General features: G+C 42.8%; 1 protein-coding gene and 1 long non-coding RNA gene across 2 annotated transcripts in view; one reads left to right on the top strand and one right to left on the bottom strand.

Moving 5' to 3' along the window:
• Positions 1 to 754: 754 nt before the first annotated feature.
• Positions 755 to 20,000, top strand: part of LOC135097556 (transcription factor SOX-14-like) — a 25,465-nt gene continuing 6,219 nt past the window's right edge. The window contains exons 1-2 of the mRNA XM_063999481.1: positions 755 to 886; positions 11,792 to 11,858. Coding sequence (XP_063855551.1) covers positions 760 to 886; positions 11,792 to 11,858 — 194 coding nt within the window. The 5' untranslated portion in view covers positions 755 to 759. The remainder of the gene's footprint in view (positions 887 to 11,791; positions 11,859 to 20,000) is intronic.
• The window catches only part of LOC135097997 (uncharacterized), a 7,267-nt gene continuing 348 nt past the window's right edge, over positions 13,082 to 20,000 (bottom strand). The window contains exons 1-2 of the long non-coding RNA XR_010266416.1: positions 16,692 to 20,000; positions 13,082 to 14,257 (exon numbers count right to left, since the gene is read on the bottom strand). The exon at positions 16,692 to 20,000 is cut by the window's right edge and continues 348 nt beyond it. This is a non-coding gene — a long non-coding RNA (uncharacterized LOC135097997). The remainder of the gene's footprint in view (positions 14,258 to 16,691) is intronic.

Genomic DNA, 20,000 nt, shown 5'->3' with positions numbered 1-20,000 from the left:
AAGACTGGTGAACTATTTTGCTATGAACGAGCGGGTGTGTGGACACGGTACAGTAGTACAAGTCTCTCCCAGGCCAGCAAGGTACTCTGCGTTCCCTGTGGCGGCAGCTGGCACGAGTTTCGTCCCTAAGTCATCTCCTTGTGGAGATCAATAGTGCAGAATAAACTAGGAATTCAAGGGAGACTTGTGGGAGTGTCACAACTTTCCACACCATTTGGCTGATCTCATGTGCGCGGGTGGCCATGTTTACAAGGAACTGGCGAGCACCAGGAAGGTTGCGACCAATCACAATAGAGTGGGCGGAGCAGAGCGGCATAAAACAATGCGGTGATTGGCCTGCCTATTGTGCCGCGTGACGTAATCAATAACCACAGCGCGCCAACACTGACTCGTTACAAATGGCGACATGAAAGTAAAGCCAGTGTGGCCAGAGAGCCCGAAAAGGTAACATCGTGGGAGCGTCGTCGTTGGCGGGCGGAGATGTGTATCACATGGCGAGGCGAGGCTGACAACACTCGCTCGCTCACTTCCTTCGCGGAAGCCCAACGCGGTCTTGCTCTTATGCGTTATCTCGCCCTGTTACCCAAGGTTATTGCAGTTTGATCGAATTGTACACAAGTTAAGGAGACAAACGTGACATGTACTTCAAGTGAAAACCTGATCATGAAACTTTGAGAAGACTTGCTCCCGTAACTGACTTGCTGTGAGGCGCGCCCCACCTGAGGCAGGTGGTCGGTGCAGCGAGTGCGGCGGCCCAGCATGAGCACCAAGGAGTCCCACGTGAAGCGGCCCATGAACGCCTTCATGGTGTGGTCTCGAGGGCAGCGGCGTAAAATGGCTCAGGACAACCCCAAGATGCACAACTCTGAAATCTCCAAGAGACTCGGTAAGACGAGACGCTGCAACGCTGCTTGTTTTGCTTCTTTCTTCTCACACGTCAGTCTGGGTGTAACAGTGTGTCTTGATGCATTATGCAATTGTCTGGGAGAGTATAAAGATACATTTCTTTGATTCAGTAATACACTGCTGCAGACACGTCTAGAGATGCATTAGGTGGTGTCAATGAGAGTATGGTTTAAGGGCCATGAACACATGCGTGCGAGTGGATTGACAGGTAATCGGGCTGACTGATATTTTCTTTATTAGATAATATGAATGAACTGTAGCGAAGGTTTTATAGATTAAGAAATAAACATTTACTTAGTACATTAGAAACTACAGAGTGCTTCAGTTGTAGGAGATGTGACAGATGGTTGTAGAAAAATACTTGGTGCGGAGGACAGTGCCAGTGGTGGTGATCGGTGCAGTGTATCTGTCTTTATCGGCTTTATCAGAGGTTAGTTGTGTGGCCTCCGAGGCGGTACGGCTACGCAAGATCTATACTTTTTAAATAGTGTTAATCTTTCCATAACAGAGAGAGAGAGAGAGAGAGAGAGAGAGAGAGAGAGAGAGAGAGAGAGAGAGAGAGAGATCATTCGCATTGGTTTTATTATTACCTAGGAAGATTTTTTAATTGCATGATGATATTCATGTACATCTGCATCAACTTATTCATGAAGCATCAATACTACAAACTGAATCAATACCCAAGACCAGTGATGCCAAGTGACCTTCCTTTACAACAGCAGGAGGAGGCAAACTTGATCGGCAGCTCTCTGGTCTGGTTCATCTTTAACAGTTCAGGTGATAAAATTAGCAAGCACATTTTTGTTATCTCTGCTAAAGAAAGAAATAGCATACTGTGAGAAATTAGTGTCATGTTCTGCCTGGCTGGATTAAAACAAGAGGCCTCACTGCCGCTCGCTGTCCCGGCGCTGCATCGCGCTGCCGCCGCCCAATCGCTTTTCATTCAACATTATTCGTCACTTCCCCTATGAGACAAGTAACATTATCCTCTCAACGCGTTAGTTGCGTAGTTTACTATGTTGATATATTAACTAATTGTATTATATTCTTTCTTTGTTTTAATATCCTGCAGAAATATACTAAGGATTAATGCTTCAAAATGATCTCAAGCCTTCCTAAAAAAAAATACAAAAGAGCTGTACACTGTATGATTTTTTTTTTTTTTTTTTTGCGTGTGTTTGCCTCAGCTCTCCGCAGCAACCTCCCCCCAAAAGAGTGTGAGGCGACGTTCTCCAGGAAGCAGAGGCATCCATAAATGATTATAAAGTAGTACTACGTAAATACCTCCTCCACTATGGTGAGGCTTCATCGCCACAATACTCACTGTTCTCGTGTCGACACGCCTGTGAGGAACAACCCTCGTGTTTGACCCGGCCATTCTACCACCACCTCCATCACCACCACCATCCATCACTACCACCGCCACTATCATCCTGCTTGCCTCCCATCACACGCTGGTAATTATTTAATCGTCAGTATACTCGTACTACAAAATTTGTAATAAGGTGATATTTGCAAGGCATCTTATATTATATATTTGGCAAATGTTTCCCTATGGGGTGTGTGTGTGTGTGTGTGTGTATATATATATATATATATATATATACATATATATATATATATATATATATATATATATATATATATATATATATATATATATATATATATATATATATATATATATATATTGAAACAGTTCTCCGGCGCGGTCCCTTGTTGGTGGAGGGCGGTGGTGGGCAGTGCCGCTCTTAGCAAGTGTCGGCGGAGGAAGACCGCGGGAGTGCCAGTGTCCCGTCACACATCCTTATTTATATGGCATCGACAAAGGCGTGTAGCGGCTTAATCTTATTCTCTTTTATGCATGGTCGATTGATCCTGCTTCAGGTTAGGGGTTTTCCACCAGCGAGAGAGCAAATGTTGGAGGCAACCAGGCTTCTTCTTTGCCGCTGGATATTAAATGTTTGGTTAAATGGATTTTTTTTTATTATTATTTTTATTTTGGAGGATTTTTTGACACTTTCAATATGTTATTGTTGTCCTCTTCTCTGCTACGGAACCTTTAACTTCTATATATTGATGAATTATATAATCACGTAATGTGCAGGCGTCATGAGCCGTCTGAGGCCGCCAACTAGGAGGGCGTGAGTCTGAAGATCGGAGGAAGGGCCACCGCTGGGCCACCCGGGAGGAGGCGGCCCAGCTGTCAGGTGGTCAGTCTGTCACACTGCTTCCCTCAACACGTTTTACTCTTCAGATAGTTGTGAGACGTTCATTTATCACAACTGTTTGTGTTATTTCTCTTAATGGTCGGCTGGTGGGCGTGGTGGTGCGGTGCCGAAGGAGTGCCAAGAAGCAGAGCCGCGCCAGCCACAGTACTGGTGTTCATTGATATGGTTTCCGCACCGCTATTATCGTATTAAGGTATTATCTTTTCATCACTTAATAATCTGTACACTAAAACCGCTGCGGTGTTAACTTGTCAGCTTTCGTGTTGTCGTGCCCTTGAGTCATGCTGGCTGGGCGGCATGCTCTTCGCTTTTTTTTTTTTTCTTAATGCATTGCGTATAATAAAAAATGATCTCTTTACATAACAGACTGACATCCTCGCCTTGTGTCATTGTATGAATAACAGAGCAGTTGCTCCATGTCCCTGTCTCTTCATCCTGTCTGTCTCTAACACTGTGGGCAAGGAATATGGTGTTCCCCTCTGGCCTCTTTGTGAGCACTCAGGGCGTGACCTTTGCTATGCGGGAGACGTGACTGGTGATGGTAGTGATAATGATGACGATGATAATGACGAAAATTATGGACATGATGAGGATGGTAATAGTAACAATAATAATAATAATAATAATAATAATAATAATAATAATAATAATAATAATAATAATAATAATTTCACCACTACATTTCTGCCATTATTAACAACAACATCCACACAACACTTGCAACATATACGTAGTGCATATTCAACTAAAGGAAAAATAAAGAGAAAAGAAAAAGTAGAAAAAAAAACGTGAAATTGTAAAGATCGCTATAAACTAAGAGCAGTGACACGTGGCCTCTCACCAACACTTCTCCCTTCCCCCTGTGATGCTCTCCTCCCTCTCCCCTCCTCTCCCCGCCTCGCACCCAGCACAGGCGTGACACCCCCTCCGCATGCGATGGTTACACGCCTCTGTTCCATTAGCACCTCAAATTAGTGCCTTTGTGCGGCCGCGTGAGGGTCGTGGGTTCCGGGTGGCCGCCGCGACCCTGACCGGCGAGGGGTGGGGAGGGAGGACCGACCAGCAGCAGCAGCCCACACTAGTGCTGGCAGGGATGGTATCAGACAGACAGACATGTAGTGAGGCAGACAGATAGACAGGCAAACACAGTCAGATAGATAGACAGACAAATGGATAGACAGGCAGAGAAACAGACAGACAGACAGGTGAGCAGACAGGCAGGCAAGCAGACAGATAGACAGGTGGATAGCCAGACAAGTAGGCAGATAAACAGACAGACAGACAGACAGACAGGTAGGCAGATGGCAGACCAAAGTGTTTTGTGAATGGAATGCTTGCAACGAAAATGAGTAATATTAACAATCATAAAAAAAGAAGACCAAAGTTGATGGAGTGCTTGGTGTAAAAAAAACAATGGTGGATGAAATGCTTGTGGTAAAAACTGCAAGGTTGTTGTCCTAAGTTGATCCTGTTAGTAGTTCTTATGACAGGTGTGTTGGATCATCTTGCTTTAATTGTTGTTTATTTATCAATTTATCTATTTATTTATTTATTATATTTATTTTATTTTATCTTATTTATTTATTTATTTATCTATTTATTTATTTACTATTTTGTACGGTGCGGTAAAATGCTCGTATGTGCGTTCTCTACCTTGTATCTTCGGGTTTCCTTTGTTTGCCGCTCTCTTTGTCTCAGGGAAAAGTAATGATAATGTTAGAAAAAAAAAAAGCACCAACCTGAGTGTGGATTTTTAGATTTAATTTGATTTTATTGTATTTATTCTCATATTCAATTTGTTATGCTAATTTATCTATTCATTATTTTTATTAGATTTATTCATTTTTTTATCAGTTATCATTGCCTCTCATTTATTTATTTTTGTATTCATTTTATTTTATTTATTTTCAGTCTTTTTTTGGCTGGGCGTTCTTTTTTATTATTATTAGTGAAGGGAGAACAATGTGTGTGGGAATATAAGAACATGCATAAGGATTTTTTTTTTTTTTCCACTGTAGGCTTTCATTTTTTTATCCATTACGGAAAGTGAGGACCATGTGATGTCATCCCTTAACTCATCAACATAACGCAACGCCAAACATTATCACTGAGACAACAACTTTGGGCGCAATGTTTCAATTTCTTTTATGTATTTTGTTCTGTTGGTGATGAAACCGTGACACACACACACACACACACACACACACACACACACACACACACACACACACACACACACACACACACACACACACATGCACAACACCACTTCCTTCACTTTTATTCATGCTTTCTCCACATAACCCCTGCCGACCCTTCCTTGTTCCTCCTCCGCCTTCTCACTCCTCCACAAAACCCTTTATATCCTTCACACCCTTCCTTCCTCCATTCCTTCCTTTCTCCCTTTTTTTACCTTATTATCTTCCACAACTTCTTCGCACTCTTCTTTACTTCCTTTTTATCCCGTAATTATTTCATATTTTCCCTTCTTTTTTTTTTTTCTTTTACCTGTTTCATCACGTAACCTTTCCGCACCCTTCCATCTCATCCACATTCCTCTTCCCTCGCCCTCCTCCCTCCCTCCCCGCCTCCGTCACCCTCTCAAGCCTGCCTGTCGTGACCGGTGACGTTATTGCTACTTATCGTTTTTCCACATTGAGACTTTGATAAGTGGATTACCTCCCGGCGGTCTTTCAAGGGCGGGATTAACCAAATTGAATCCCCTACGGAAAGTGATTGATCTCATTTTAAATACCTTCTTAGTTACGAAAGGATTAATCCGAGCCTTGGGGCGAAAGGAAGGAAGGTGGCGAGCACTCTGGAGCGAGGAAGGGAGGGAGGCGAGGCGGTGTGACGGGGCGACGGGGCGGGAGGATATTGTGAAGCGGGCGACGGGACATTGTGAAGGGACTCATAACTGGAAGCTTTGTTGGGCGATGAAGAATTGTCCTAAATTTGACTTGGATCCGTTCAGAGAGAGAGAGAGAGAGAGAGAGAGAGAGAGAGAGAGAGAGAGAGAGAGAGAGAGAGAGAGAGAGAGAGAGAGAGAGAGAGAGAGAGAGAGAGAGAGAGAGAGAGACGGACGGTCGGACAGTCAGAAATATATCCATAGTCAGGGCAAGAGGAGAGAGAGAGAGAGAGAGAGAGAGAGAGAGAGAGAGAGAGAGAGAGAGAGAGAGAGAGAGAGGAGAGGAACAGAGGGAAAGACAGACGAACAAATAAATGGACAGCGCTAGTGACAAACATGCCTAGTCGGAGCGTGGGCAGAGAAACAGACAGGCAGAAAGACAGGCAGACAGACAGCCTGACGGACGGACAGAGTCGGGTTAGAGGTAGAGACAGCTACATGCTCCCCTGTTGACAGCTGCGAGTAAGAGGAATCATATGGCCCCCCCAATCGATACAGTGAACACAGTCAAGTTGAGTGATTGACGCTGCTCCGTCCATCTCTGCCCGGACACCCTGCACACCCTGAGCCAGTGATCACTGCCCCCTCCACTAAGGCAAAGGCTACAGGCTTGGGGGAATGAAGGTAGCCAGTGGAGGATCATGCCTCGTAACACGGAGAGAGGAAGAATACAAAAGGGTTTGTCCGAGTGTCGCTGGCCGTCCATTTAGAAACATCATTACCCTTCAGCTGACAGACGGGAACAGAGAGAGAGAGAGAGAGAGAGAGAGAGAGAGAGAGAGAGAGAGAGAGAGAGAGAGAGAGAGAGAGAGAGAGAGAGAGAGAGAGAGAGAGAGAGAGAGAGAGAGAGAGAGTGGTTTACCCCGATTGCCCACCTGTCCCTGTGTCCACGGTACCATTACTCATCAGCTGTTAGAAGGCCGGGGCGAGGGTGGCTTCCGATGTTAGCTCGATCTGGTGTAAATATTGGACTGGGAACGCTACCCAAGTGACTGACTGAGAAAAGACCAAACATAAACTCTTGTATTGCTTCTCTTAAACTCAATGGAATACTCTGGTGCAATTTTAGTCAGTAATTTCGCAAAACACAACGAACATCAAAAGACGTGATCGAGTAAGCCACACACTTAAGTGTCTACTTATATTTTTTGTGAAGCAAAATTGTGTGAGCTTATTCCTAATCAAGTGGTAAGTGTCATGATGTTCTTTGCAGTGAAAAAAAAAATGTAGGAGCATGAAAAAGGATTATCGGCGAACAGTATCTTTGTTCCTATTAACTTTTGAATTCCGATCATTAATACTCTTATATTTCTAGTGGAACGGTAACTGTTATGGTTGTAAGGCAAGTGGAGAAAAAAATTGATTCCCTATATACCGTTCTATATACAGAAGGAAGAAATTGTTTATTTTATTTATTTATTTATTGGTTTATTATTATTATTATTATTATTATTATTATTATTATTATTTATTATTATTATTATTATTATTATTATTATTATTATTATTATTACCATAGTTATTATCATCATCATCATCATCATAACTATTAGGCGGCGCGGCACGGCAGTGACAACCAACTCTATCCAGCACAGTCTTCGGTCACTCTTTGACCAGCAAAGAATACACGCCCTGGAGGAGAGACCTTGTGTCTCGGTACGAACAGGGGACACCATATCTGCCCCTCCTGCGCGCACATCTGTGAACTGTGCAACTCTACTGTACTACATAACATGAATTGCCAATGTAGTACATACTGAGAATAAGCAGCAGCGGCAGCAGCAACAGCAGTAGTAGTAGTGGTAGTAGTAGTAGTTGTAGTAGTAGTAGTAGTAGTAGTAGTAGTAGTAGTAGTAGTAGTAGTAGTAGTAGTAGTAGTATTAGTTGTTGTTGTTGTTGTTGTTGTTGTTGTTGTTGTTCTTGTTGTTGTTGTTGTTGTTGTTGTTCTTGTTGTTGTTGTAGGAAAAGGTGGTGTAGGAGGAGGAAGAAAAGGAGGAGGTCGAGGAGGAGCAGATGTAAGTCGAGGAGGAGGAGGAGAGAGGAGGAGGAGAAGGAGCAGTAGTAGCAACAGCAGTAGTAGTAATGGTAGCAGCAGCAGCAGTATATTTAGTAGTAGCAGTAGTAGTAGTAGTAGCAGTAGTAGTAGTAGTAGTAGTAGTAGTAGTAGTAGTAGTAGTAGTAGTAGTAGTAGTAGTAGTAGTAGCAGTAGTAGTGGCAGCAGTAGTAGCAGCAAGAGCAGTAATATTTTTTGTTGTCAATATTAAGAAATGACTTGGTATCGGTACTGCCACAAAGTAAAGAGTCAGATGGCAGATCATTCAGCAGTACAGAAAAGGGCCCTTTCTCAGTGCAATCAAGACTCGTGACACTGCGCTCACTTTTGTCGGCATGTTTTTTTGTTTGTACTGTTACCCATCTCATAAGTCAGTTTGAGGAGATACAAAAGAATCAGAAAAAAAATATTATGCTTAATTTATCTTCCACGTTATTTTCATCCCTTCTCAATTGTTACTGTACTGGGAAATCCTCATCCCTGCTTGAATAACGCCTCTTGATGTTTGTTTTTTTATAGTACAATGTAGATACAGTAAATCCTCGTGAATCCTTTAAAAACGTAATATCTTATAATAATTCTATCGAGTGAGAAAATCGTCTTTACTTTCTAACGAAGCGGCAGCAGCGACAACAACAATATCAACAGCAACGGCAATGGAAATAACTGCGGCAGGTCCTTTGTTATCTGTTCGCCATTCAATACATTAAGAAGAAAAGAAGAAAAAAACATCTACACTTAATTGCATGCCTCTCAAAATCTATTCCAAATATCCTCTACACCCTGTATTGATGTAGGCATGAATCCCTCAGAATAAACCTATCACCGGAAGTTTGCGCGTGACAGCGAAGGCACAAGTGTCTCCAAGCGCACCTCACAGGAAAAGATGAAGACGAAAATTATTAAATCTCTAATACGCAATGTAAGACTGAAATAAATAGGGAGCATGTGCCTTGCCCCTTCATTGTTTGGTAATTGCTGCACGTAAATTTCACACCTGATGATATAACCGGAAAGTTTTACGTTTTAGTGACTGACTAGACTATTCTCTCCCACATGACAGAGCACAGAAGAATTGCGAGTATACCTACTTTCATATTCGTGACAAAAGTAATGCGTTCTATGTTCTTAAGACGGAAAAAACAGTGCACTAGAAGTTACATCTATACATTCAGTCACGTGATCAGCCTTGTGGTGGATATTACTCTCTCTCTCTCTCTCTCTCTCTCTCTCTCTCTCTCTCTCTCTCTCTCTCTCTCTCTCTCTCTCTCTCTCTCTCTCTCTCTCTCTCTCTCTATCTATCTATCTATCTATCTATCTATCTATCTATCTCTATCTATCTATCTATCTATCTATCTTATCCATCTATCTATCTATATATGTTTAAAGTGCCCTAGTAATCTTCAAATTTTCTTAAAGCTCAGAATGCAGTTATCAATAAGGCAATACCGGAGTAGAGTTTTGGAGCTATCAGAGCCGTGGAGGGATCGACTGAAGACAATACAATGTTCGAGCAACTATTGTGTATTACTAAACCTTAGTGTGTGTCCTTTCTTTCCCAATCCCAGCACTTTGTGTTGTCCGCTAGACATGATTTAGTTTCTGCGACTTGTATTTAATTGTGACAATAGATTATGAGTACATTAATTACGATGTGAATATTGTGCTGATCTCCATATCCTCTTCTTTAAAGAATGGCAGTGAAGGCATTTATTTTTTACACATATAACTCTTGTTTGGTTCCTAGAGTATTAATAATGAGGAACTGTCAATGCGTGATGTTGAAGAAAAAAATAGGCAGATAAATGGAGAAGGTGCCAGAAAAAAAAAAAAAAAAGAAAGAAAGAAAACTGTGGCTGAAGCAGGACTATCAAATATTCACTCCTTTGGACTACAGGTCTGCGTCAGAGAGATCGCGGCAAGACCTGCAGTAGAAACATAAGGAGACTGACAGTATTCCTGCTTAGCCTGCCAGCTTTTCCAGTCACCCCTGAGAAGCCACAGTAGTCGAAAGGTTTCAAGATACGAAAAGAGGAATAATTGTGGTTTAAATATGTTTGCCTTTTCATAATGTTGAAATCCATTCTTTGATTTCAGTTTGTTTGTACTGTCGATATGTGATTGACATGTACCCGCCGCTGCTGAGAGATTCCACCTAACAGTCATTTAGATGGTGAAGCTATCTGTTCTCTTTGTTGGAAGCATAGTTACATCTCCATTTTCCTTCATCATTGTATTTCAGGAAATATTTTCACCAAAATGATAATAAATACATTATATTTTCAATGTGCCAGTCTTGGTATCATGGTTCTATAAGTGTTTCTATTTTTTTTTTTTTTCATTTTATTCTTTACATATATTGATTGAATGATTGATAGATTTTATTTGTTTATTTATTTTTGTATGCTAATGAGCTTTGTAATGTGTTAGGAAAGCCTTTCAAGTTGTTGTTACTTTCAGGCGGGACTTGAAAGTCACTGATAGAATGTAGTTTGCTGATGTTTGTAATGTTTTGGTCTGTGAATTTGTGGTTACTCTCTCTCTCTCTCTCTCTCTCTCTCTCTCTCTCTCTCTCTCTCTCTCTCTCTCTCTCTCTCTCTCTCTCTCTCTCTCTCTCTCTCTCTCTCTCTCTGTGTGTGTGTGTGTGTGTGTGTGTGTGTGTGTGTGTGTGTGTGTGTGTGTGTGTGTGTGTGTGTGTGTGTGTGTGTGTGTCCAGATATAAACACACACACACACATACACACACACACACACACACACACACACACACACACACACACACACACACACACACAGGCAGGCAGGCAGGCAGGCTATCTCGGCACCAATGGCTGCAGCAAAACAAACCTCCATAAAGCGACATACGTGCCGCCATGGTTGTATTTTACGACACACACAAAGGCATTTGTTGTCTGGCATTGATCAACATGAATGTGGTTAGTCCGCTGCCGTATTGATGTGAACATCTTTTGTTCTGTTGCTCCATTTTTGTGAGGAAACAATTATAATACACAAAACTTCAATATGTTGTTATTATGTAAGTAAATTATAGTTCAATTAATTTTGAATTTTCAATGAATGATTTAATCCCCCTGTGCTGTAAACAGCCACACTGTGTGGCAACAGAACGGCATTGTTGTACACAAAGCTGCCTATGGGCGAGATGAAGCGGTGTTTTGTGGCTGAATAGCGGCCCTCATCAACGGGGGCAATGTGTGGCGGGGCCATTGTATGGAAAACACACACACACACACACACACACACACACACACACAGAGAGAGAGAGAGAGAGAGAGAGAGAGAGAGAGAGAGAGAGAGAGAGAGAGAGAGAGAGAGAGAGAGAGAGAGAGAGACTGTAAATTAATTTTATGTCGAAGCAAAGCAGAGTTTAGTACGTGGGCAGGCCTTGTGGTGTGGCGAAACACTGTGGCCGCCACCCCCCATAACACTGTGGCTGCCTCCCCCCGTAACACTGTGGCTGCCTCCCCCCATAACACTGTGGCTGCCTCCCCCCATAACACTGTGGCTGCCCTCCCCCCATAACACTGTTGCAGCCTCTTCCATAACACTGTGGTTGCCTCCCTGATAATACAGTAGCTGCCCTCCCCCATAACACTGTAGCTGCCTCCCCCATAATACTGTGGCTGCTTCCCCCTTGCGTCACGCTGACACCTCTTCTTTGTTATCCTGCAGGTGCTGAGTGGAAGCTTCTGACTGACGTGGAGAAGAGACCATTCATTGATGAGGCGAAGAGGCTGAGGTACGTGAATCTCAACCTGCTACTTGCGTGGGGAGTCTCTCCGTGTTCAGCTTTCCTGCTTCACCTTTCCTCTTTTCTTCGTCGTCTTCCTGTTCCACTTCATCACTGGCATTACTATCGCCAGGATCAATACCTTCATTATCATGATCATGATCGTCCTTATCATCGTCTCATTATATTCTTACCCTCCGTGACCTCCACTTCTTCCTGAACTCTCTCCCCATCCTTCTCGTTCACCTCTTTCTTATTGTCTTCCACTTATTTTTCATTGTTTTCCGTCTTTTGTTCCTCGTGTGCCTTACCCTTTATGATCCTTTATTTTCTCCTTATATAAGAACTTGTCCAATATTTTATTAGCGCGCTCGTCTTACCAGTGCAACTTTTTTCCTTTTTATTTATCTGTGCATTTATGCATTATTTCATATGTTCATCCATTTGATCATTTATTTATATGCTTTTGTGGATAGCCATATGAGCCCGAGGCTTTTGACTCATGTCTTTCTAAATTTTAGAAATCGTTGTGGTGTAAGTATATAACATAATTCTGAAAGACACCGCTGACACCAAAGGAATAATCAAGTCATTAAAATCGTTTAGTCCCTGCTTTTTTATTTGTTACAACCGTCTGGTATTACTCAGAATTAAGTAAGAACACTACGATTATAATTAGTGGTTAGCAAGCTTTGCTACGAATCTGCTGATCCTTGTTCGAAATCCGAATATCACAATGGATAAGGAACCCTGAAGTACAGAATATCATCCACCACAGACTCAAACAATGAGACTGAGATGAGCGTCGAGGCCGCGCGCAGCCACAGCGTACGCCCCCACCTTTGCCCACCTCGCAGTCCAAAGGCTTTGGTTTAAAGATTTTGAGAGTGCGTGATTTCATACCACTAAATGAAACACAAGAGGTCGGCGTCATGGACATGAAAGCAGGACAAATCCCTTGTATTAGTCCCACCCTACCACTCACCCACCGCCTGCGTTTTTTAACGCCCCCTACAATCACCGCAATGTTCTTTCTAAAGAAAAAAAAAAAGTATGACTGATTTCTGTGATAAGAATTTCCAGCTCAGAACAACTTTTAGTTTTCATTTTATGATACCTTTCACTTTATTACTTCTCGAAAGATGTGATCGGTACTCAGCCGTCAGCATATTTTTGCGAGTTTACTGGATTGGTCCTTCACCGCCTCCCTATGATCAGTGTTTAGCAACGTGTGTGTGTGTGTGTGTGTGTGTGTGTGTGTGTGTGTGTGTGTGTGTGTGTGTGTGTGTGTGTATGTGTGTGTGTGTGTGTGTGTGTGTGTGTGTGTGTGTGTGTGTGTGTGTTTGGTATGTGTGTGTGTGTGTGTGTGTTTGTGTGTGTGTGTGTGTGTTTGTGTGTGTGTGTGTGTGTGTGTGTGTGTGTGTGTGTGTGTGTGTGTGTGTGTGTGTGTGTGTGTGTGTGTGTGTGTTTATGTGTGTGTGTGTGTGTGTGTGTGTGTGTGTTTATGTGTGTGTGTGTGTGTGTGTGTTGTGTTGTGTGTGGTATATATGTGTTTATTTTTATGTTTAATAGAAGGATTCAGAGCAGCTTACTAAGTAACCTTGGAAGTCTGGCCGCCGCCGCTGCATGCAGGCCGAGATGCTAAGTGCAGACTTTCTAACAATGGGGAGAGCGTCAGGAAGGACAATTGAGTACGTGGGCGTGCATGGCCCTTTCTTCACCGCCACCATTCCCGCCTCTCAGCCGGGCAGCATAGAGCCTCGAGTACGTTTCACCTTAAGAGCAACACATTCGTTAATCTAAAGTGATCTCCACTGATCGGCTTTTCCTATGTACCCGCGTAGTGTCTTATATACATGAACTGCAGCAGGAATATCTTCAAGAGTATGTGGAATTACTGGAGTTTTTTCTACCTCACATTTGTGTCATTTAGCGTTCTACGTGCAGGTACAGGGCGGGGAAGAGAGACACGAGTGGTGATGAGAATCGGCGTCCTTCCAATACTGATGCTTAAGCAAAATGACCCAAATTCTACTCCTCGTGCTTCTGGTCTTTTCTGGTTTGGGTTCTTATTGATTCAAGCATATCCTGAGTAAACGTTTCATCTTACCTTTCATTCGTGCTTCCAGACAGACAGACGGACAGACAAACATACAGACAGACAGACAGACAGACAGACAGACAGACGGACAGTCGGACAGACGATACACATACGATAGAATCTGAGGTGGGTGTACCGTGCGAGACATTTTCGGGGTCAGGATGACAATGGCATGACATCAGCGCCTCTCATTCAATGGCCTCTCGGCGCCCGCTCCGGCACTCATCGGCTGCTGCCTCACGGACGCTTAGGGACAGTGGGCCAGTGTTTGTCCTCCTTTGTCAGGGTTTTGCAGCCGATGCCAGTACTGAAATTAATACCAAATCTGTAATATTTGTCTTTTTTTATGACTATTCCATTACTTTCATACTTACATTAGACATATTACTACAAAGTACATAATGTGAGTATGGTGACACCTAACACCAGGTGTGGTGTCAGGTGTTCTCTAAGGACTAGTAAATCACAGCTGCCGCGACCTTCACAGTGTGGGCCTCGCCTTCAGCGTAGTGGTGACGTAACTGATGTAGTGTAACTCCGGGACTAACATTTACGCAAAGCTATTTTACTATTTTTACTATTTTACTATTTTACTATTTTACTATTTTTATTAAAAAAAAACATAATTTTGACCAACATTATTGGATCAGCAGAGTACAACTTTTTGTGTCTTGGTGTGCCAGAATGGTTATATTCAGGTCCTTCACTATGGACATGGTGTGTGTGTGTGTGTGTGTGTACTCTTTTCAGTTTTCTTTATTCACTAATCTACCAAATTGCTTTTGTTCTTCACGGCGTGATTCGATGTTTCGTAGACAAAGTTCTGTTGTCGCATGTCGCTATCAGTTTTATAACATCATAGTTGCCATTTATCGAATCACAAATGGTGATAAGGTTTCAGCACAAACAAGAAGCCTTCAGTGAGAAGAAACAGCTAAAAGATCTACAACTGTTCCTGTGTTAAACTCTTTAATACAAATATTTTCTCTCTATTTTTTACATCATTCTTATCTTTCCTTGTCTTTCTCTTCCCTTTATAATACCAAGCTGTGTATGTGTTGGTAGAATATTTTTTTTCCCACAATAATCATTATTTGAATATCGTAATGTGCCTGTAATGAAATGTTTTGGTACTTGCATGAAGGTTTCACTTGCGCGTATCACAATGTTTTTTTTTTTTTTCTGAAAGTACTTATGTAGTAATTTACTCGTATATAGACATAAAAGATGAATCTATCATTTCATGAAAAAATGCATGATGTCATCTTTCGTGAATAGACAGTGACAGACAGAGGATGATAAACTAATCAATCCATTATCACGGAACATGTTCTGCTCATTACCACCAACACCACTACAATTTCCCCCCCCTCCCCACCTTGCCCTCCACTCGTATATCTATAGGTGCTCCTTATTTTTATTTTTTTTCTCCAGAAGTACGTTATTAAGATGAGCTCACCTCTTCAAAGGACAGAGTCTCTTTCAATATCCTATATTCTTAATACCATAGGATACTCGTGTATTAGAAAGATGAAATACAGAGTGTGACTTTCCAGTGTTATTTTATTTGGACAAATGAACACAAGTTGTAAGAGTTGAACACAGATCAGAGTAAGAGCCGCTGTAGACACTCAAGCTTTGCATTCCATGCCACCAGGGAGTCGTTCTGGTTCTTCTGTGGAATTTCTGGGTATATTTTTAGAAATGCTCCCCGTTAGACACTCTGGACCCTGTAACGCTCCTGATACTGATACGCTGTCCGGATAAGAAAGACTGAAATCCTTCCGTTCAAACAGCAGCCATCCGAGGTATCCTGTTCTAATGACTCCCTTTCCTGGTATGCGTGATCCTGCACACCTGTTGCATCCCGGTGCAGTGCCACGTCTACTTAGCGCCACACTCTGTACACGTGTTGTGAGGCAGGAGGACGTGTACCTGACCTGGCAGTGGAAGGCGAGAAACTAATATTTCGTTTGCTGAAATAAATATGCAAGAACACCAAACCACACGCGATGAAAGTACCCACGTGCTCCTCAGAACTCCCTCACTGGTCCACACAGCCTGACGCCAGAGTGGCCAGGCACACAGCGCTGTGGTCCTGATCGATGGTGCCTGTGATGGTCTGCTGACAAAGGCTGGTCCAGAACTCAGCACTGCTCACGCGGCAGCCTTCATGTGTTTCCTGTCCTGGCGTCTGTTCCTCTGGCTGGTGATGGTGGGATGCGTGCATTTGTTTTCTATTGCTTATGTTTCGATCATATTCCGAAAAGTATAGCTTGATCTGTTATTTCTCTCTCTCTCTCTCTCTCTCTCTCTCTCTCTCTCTCTCTCTCTCTCTCTCTCTCTCTCTCTCTCTCTCTCTCTCTCTCTCTCTCTCTCTCTCTCTCTCTCTCCTAACGTTATCAAGCCTAAATTCGTTATTTTTAATTCTATCCTAATTATTAACCATGAGGATTCTGTTTCTGTCGCCTTTACTTTCTATATCCCTTATGCCACTCATATGCTTCTATCAGATCCCTTTTTGATCTACGGCTCTAACCATTGTACTACACGCAACTCTAAAAGTTTTGGTTTCCTTTCGTAAGGAATATTGCATCCCTTATATCGTTTTAATGATTTTCTTCTTTACAAACTCTAAACTCTAACATACCTACTATATACTCATACACTTTACAATAGAAAGTGGTTCTGAAAATAAAACCGTAGGAAGAACTAAAATTTAAAGACCGTAACATCAGCACCTGTCAACCTTTTCCGTGTCAGTTCTGCCAGGTTGTCACGTCCCTGCTCGCCTGGTTGCAGCGCTGTGCCCACCCTCCTCCTCAGCCTCCTGTTCATTAGCCTGCGAAGACCAAATGTTGGTGTTGGACGGAGAAAAATATGGAGAAGTAGAAACTAATCAAGTGAGCGAAGGCAAATTAAAGGACAGCAGCAAAGAAGATGGGTAAGGAGAACAGAATAAAGAGATGTCGCCAAGCAATACTGAGGAAGAAGGGAAAAGAGAGAGCAATGCTTGCGACGAGGGACAGGAAGGCCAGGAGAAAGAGGAATGGTGAAAGAAGATCTACAGCCTCCTAGCGTGGGCTACGCACGAGGACGAGAAGGCTGTGAAGAAATGGCGCATTGAATCAAGGAAGGCACAGATGTGAGGGAACGCTGAAATCTGCCGATACGCGACCAACAAGGGACAGGGAAACCACGTTTGCATCCCTTTTACATGTTTCCATTCATCACCGGTGATTTCCCGTAGCATCTCACTGCAAAGACCGTCTCTTCTCCTCACGCCACTACGTACTCGTACAAGGACTGACCCGTGCCCTCACGCCACCACTTCCTCTCCGTCCTCCCTGCTCGAGGCGAAGCCACGAAACTCGCGTGTCCTTCAGCACCGAACAACTTTGGCGAGCAGCTATGAAGCTCGGTAGTTCCTCAGGCACAAGGCAGACGTGTGGATGCTTGTTGACGTTACTTGGAATAAGCAGCAGAGTGGTGATCCCTCTCGTTGTTCGGTGCCATTGAAGGGGTCTCAAAATAGGAGTGGATGGATGCTGTTAACGAGTTGGAGTCTACCTTCCGCATCTAGACACAAAGTGTTTTCCTTCATCAGACAACGAGATACTGGGAGCTAGTAAAGATGCAGAAGGAATGTATTGAAGACCAACAAATAATTCTGTTTTGTGGATGATAAGTCTTTGGTAAATTACTGTGAATCGAGGCCAAAGCTTGAGCAGCAGCAGTAATAGGTAGAAGAAAAAGCAAGGTGCCAGAAGGCAGAGCAAAGAAACAATTAAGGGAAGGTGAAATGCAGAAAGGACAGCAGCAAAAAAGAGGAAACAGGGAGAATAAAATAAAGTAATGTCCCCACGCAATACTAAAGAGAAAGGCAAAGCAGAGAACAACACATGCGATGAAGGACAGGAGAGCCAGAAGACCCACAAGAGGGGTGAAGGGAAACCTGCAGCTTTCCCCCACGCCGCTAGGCCAGACGTGGGGTGTAGCAAGGCAGGCGACAACAAGCTGCTGTGGGCGGTGTGGGTAATGTTTTGGTGGTGGTGGTGGTGTTAGCTGCAGTAGGGGCCATCTTTCCTGAAATACAAAAAAAAAAAAAAAACTGAGGAACACACTCCGTCCTTGTCCCCCGAACACCTCATCTGAACGTGATGTGGCCTGAAATGTGGAGGAAAAGAGTAAATGTAAATATTCGATGGTTCTTTTTTTGGTGTTAAGTATTGCTTACACAATGCTTGGATGGACACGTTCTGTTGTTTTGGTAATAGTGTTGAAATAAAAAAAAACACTGACCTGCCACACTGAGATGCTAGTGACAGTGATTGTTGGTATCGTCACTAAGCCACAAATAGTTATTGACTCGCGCATTTCAGCATATATAGTTTTATGTGACCTAGACTCAGGAAAAGTTTCGACACGTAACGAATCACTTCAAGACCACACCGGGACAAACACCGGACAGCTAACACGTTCTTATCCCCTACGTAAGTATGTCAGCAAACATCCATTTCGAGTAGCACATGGAAAGTAAACTAGTAACCCAAATTCCTTCTGGATCTCGACGAAAGAAGTACAAAGAGAAAAAGTACAAAAAGAAAAAAAAAAACCTTCGTACGCCTCTCAAAGATTATTGTTTCCACTTCTCCTATGAGTTGCACAGACACTTTCCTGCACTCACTGACTTAGTTGCTGACTTTTCATTCCGGCTTGTGTATAGCAAGATATTAATTTAATGTTGTTTGAGCACGTCCCGCACTCCTGACAACCTTCTGGTACTTCAGTGAACAGCATTACAAATCTTTCAACGAGAGGGTTGCAAATAACAGATAACAAACCCATTAGTCGATAGTTGAGCATATTTTGAGAGCATTATAGTCTTGTATGTGAGTATCTCGTTTAGTTTATCGTGTTTCCCGTTCACTCCCTTTCGTTTATCTGTCACTGTAATTTTTTATTTATTTATTTTTCGGTGAGGACAGAAAAAAGTAAGTGGTGTGTGTGTGTGTGTGTGTGTGTGTGTGTGTGTGTGAGAGAGAGAGAGAGAGCAAGTGAGAGAGGGAGGAAGGAAGAAAAGTGACGAATCAGAACGGGGAGAAAGGAGAAGGAAGGACGTGATGAGAGTATGGTGTCTGCTGGAGGAAGACACTGAAGTCCACCTTGCCATGATGTTTCGTGTTTTCTGTTACTGACTTAGTCTCTCTGGCAATTCCAGTCGTCTATCATCAGATTAGTTCCTCGGGAATGTCTTGGTGCTGCCGCTGAATTTTGGCCTCCATAGCAATGCAAGCTGCTTCCCCGATAATATTTGAAATTTGAATCTCCTAAAACACGGGCTTGATTCTTAATTGTTTTTTTTTTTTTTTTTTTTTTTTTTTTAAGGAAACTGGCCCGTTAAAAAAAAATATATATGTTTACAAACTCAACTTGCTGCTCACAAAAAAATCAGAGGATAAGTCGAAAAAAAGTTTGCCAGTTTAATTGGAGGTGTCTGGATACTCGTCTTTTGAAATTGTTCAAGGCGCAGGAAGTGGATAAAAGACAACATATAAAGAACATAAACAAATAGAGATTCCCAGAATAGAGATGAGTGAAAAATTATAATAGCAGTCAGCAATTACTTTCATCTCTCTCTCTCTCTCTCTCTCTCTCTCTCTCTCTCTCTCTCTCTCTCTCTCTCTCTCTCTCTCTCTCTCTCTCTCTCTCTCTCTCATCCACCTTTTCAACGTATTTCCTTCGTGCTCGCAGGTTTACATACAGTTTCTTCTTCCTCAAGACATCTCCAACCTGTCTCTTAATGCTTGGATACATGTGTGTATGTCACCCACCGAATATTGCCTGGACTCTAGATAAAACCGTGGAAGATAACCGTGTGAAAGATAAAAGCCTGATGTTCCGTATGAGTAATAACACAGAATTTAGCGTTTAGCAATCACAGTGGAATGAGAGAGGCTGATGATGATGAAGTGAGGTGATCAGGCCGCCTCGCAAGCCACGCCATGAAAAGAATTCATCCGCCAAGCTGAAAGAAGGCAGGATGCAAC

This window comes from Scylla paramamosain, chromosome 4 (assembly GCF_035594125.1).
Source record: "Scylla paramamosain isolate STU-SP2022 chromosome 4, ASM3559412v1, whole genome shotgun sequence".
NCBI classification, from domain to species: domain Eukaryota; kingdom Metazoa; phylum Arthropoda; class Malacostraca; order Decapoda; family Portunidae; genus Scylla; species Scylla paramamosain.
The sequence above is the reverse complement of the archived record's forward strand: the minus strand, read 5'-3'. Positions and strand labels throughout refer to the sequence as shown.